General features: G+C 38.5%; 1 protein-coding gene across 2 annotated transcripts in view; it reads left to right on the top strand.

Annotated features, from left to right (window-relative positions):
- Positions 1-1,410, top strand: part of LOC107100807 (bridging integrator 2-like) — a 26,530-nt gene that overhangs the window by 13,249 nt on the left and 11,871 nt on the right. For both annotated transcript variants that reach the window (XM_015399451.1, XM_015399450.1), the window contains exon 5: positions 933-1,028. In XM_015399451.1, coding sequence (XP_015254937.1) covers positions 933-1,028 — 96 coding nt within the window. The remainder of the gene's footprint in view (positions 1-932; positions 1,029-1,410) is intronic.

Genomic DNA, 1,410 nt, shown 5'->3' with positions numbered 1-1,410 from the left:
CTCACATTTATTTTACGTCTCCGTCTTTACGGCAAACGTTTTGGAAAATATCAGCGTTTCGTGTTCATTTTGACTTCGTGTGGACGGGCTTTTCCTTAACTTTTAAAAACTGGCCGGAGGAAGGAGGGAAGATGTGCTTTAGTTTTTAATGGCATTATTAATTTATTTAAAATATTATTATGAGAAACCAGAATTTAGACATCACTCCACATTTCGATCCTCTGTCAATCCGACGCCTCATCTTGGAAGCTTTTGCACATTGAAGTCAGACATGCATCAGAGCATTTTGCCACCTTCTACTCACTTCGAGGGAAGTGTGTGAGAAAGTTCAGACGCACAGCAGCAAATGCAGTGAAGATTGGCTTTTCTTTATTTGCTGTAATGAATGTTGGAGAGATTAAACCTCAAAAGGTCATCTTTGCAGTCACTCTATCAGGAATATGACCTTTAAATTTTCAGTAGTCTTATGAGCTGTAGGCTCCTGCATACTGGCAGGGAAGCTGGGGATCCAGCACCATCAGGCTCTCTGGAAGTAAATATAAGTGTTTTTGTTTAGATGGTTAAAGACTGCAAGAAAATAAAATGTACATTATTGGGAATTTTTCATTTTTTCTTGAGGTATTTATAAACTGTCCACAGTCTAACAAAATATTTTGATGGATTTATTAGAACTTCCTATACTGAGTTATTAGAGCGCTTTATATATAAACCTAGAGGAGTGTAAGGTAACAGTTCTTTATATATATCCAACTAATCAAACTCAACCTACTCAGTTTGCTCAAGTTCAAAATATTAGTATCATTGAGCCACAGCAGTAAGAGAATATTATTTTCTGGGGCATTTTACTGATCTATACCAGGGGAAGGAATTTATGTCCATTATTTAAATGGTTGATTAATAAATTAGTTTTTTTGTTTCTTCCTGTGCCTCAGAGTGAGGATCTCCTCTGGAACGACTTTGAGGAGAAAATAAGTGACCAGCTGGTCCGGCCCATGGAGAACTACACCAGCCAGTTTCCTGAGGTCAAGGTAGGAGATTCATCTTTACTTGGATCTCATCCTGCACACTGATCTTTGGTTGTATTTAAAGGGGCCCATCACACTTAGCTGGTGGCAAGAATTATCTTTTATTTGTTCTACACCCATATTGCGTCACTGGCAGAGCGGTCCCCCGAACCTTAAAGGTCCCACATTATGCAAAATTCACTTGAAGCCTATGTTCTAAGTTCAGAAATGCAAAAACTCTTCGACCTCTCACTCGTTTCTCGCCCTTTTAGCTAATGTCAGCCCAATTCAGTTCATTTAATTTATATAGCACTAGTTTACAACACATTGATTAAATGTTTCGGTCAAGGAAAAACAGTTAATTGCATCCAGTCACTAACTTGCTCCTCCTGGATAAGCTTGTGGC

Source organism: Cyprinodon variegatus, unplaced genomic scaffold (genome assembly GCF_000732505.1).
Source record: "Cyprinodon variegatus isolate N-32 unplaced genomic scaffold, C_variegatus-1.0 Scaffold1014, whole genome shotgun sequence".
In the NCBI taxonomy this organism is placed as follows: Eukaryota; Metazoa; Chordata; class Actinopteri; order Cyprinodontiformes; family Cyprinodontidae; genus Cyprinodon; species Cyprinodon variegatus.
Note: the sequence above shows the minus strand (reverse complement) of the source record. Positions and strands in the feature narration are given on the sequence as shown.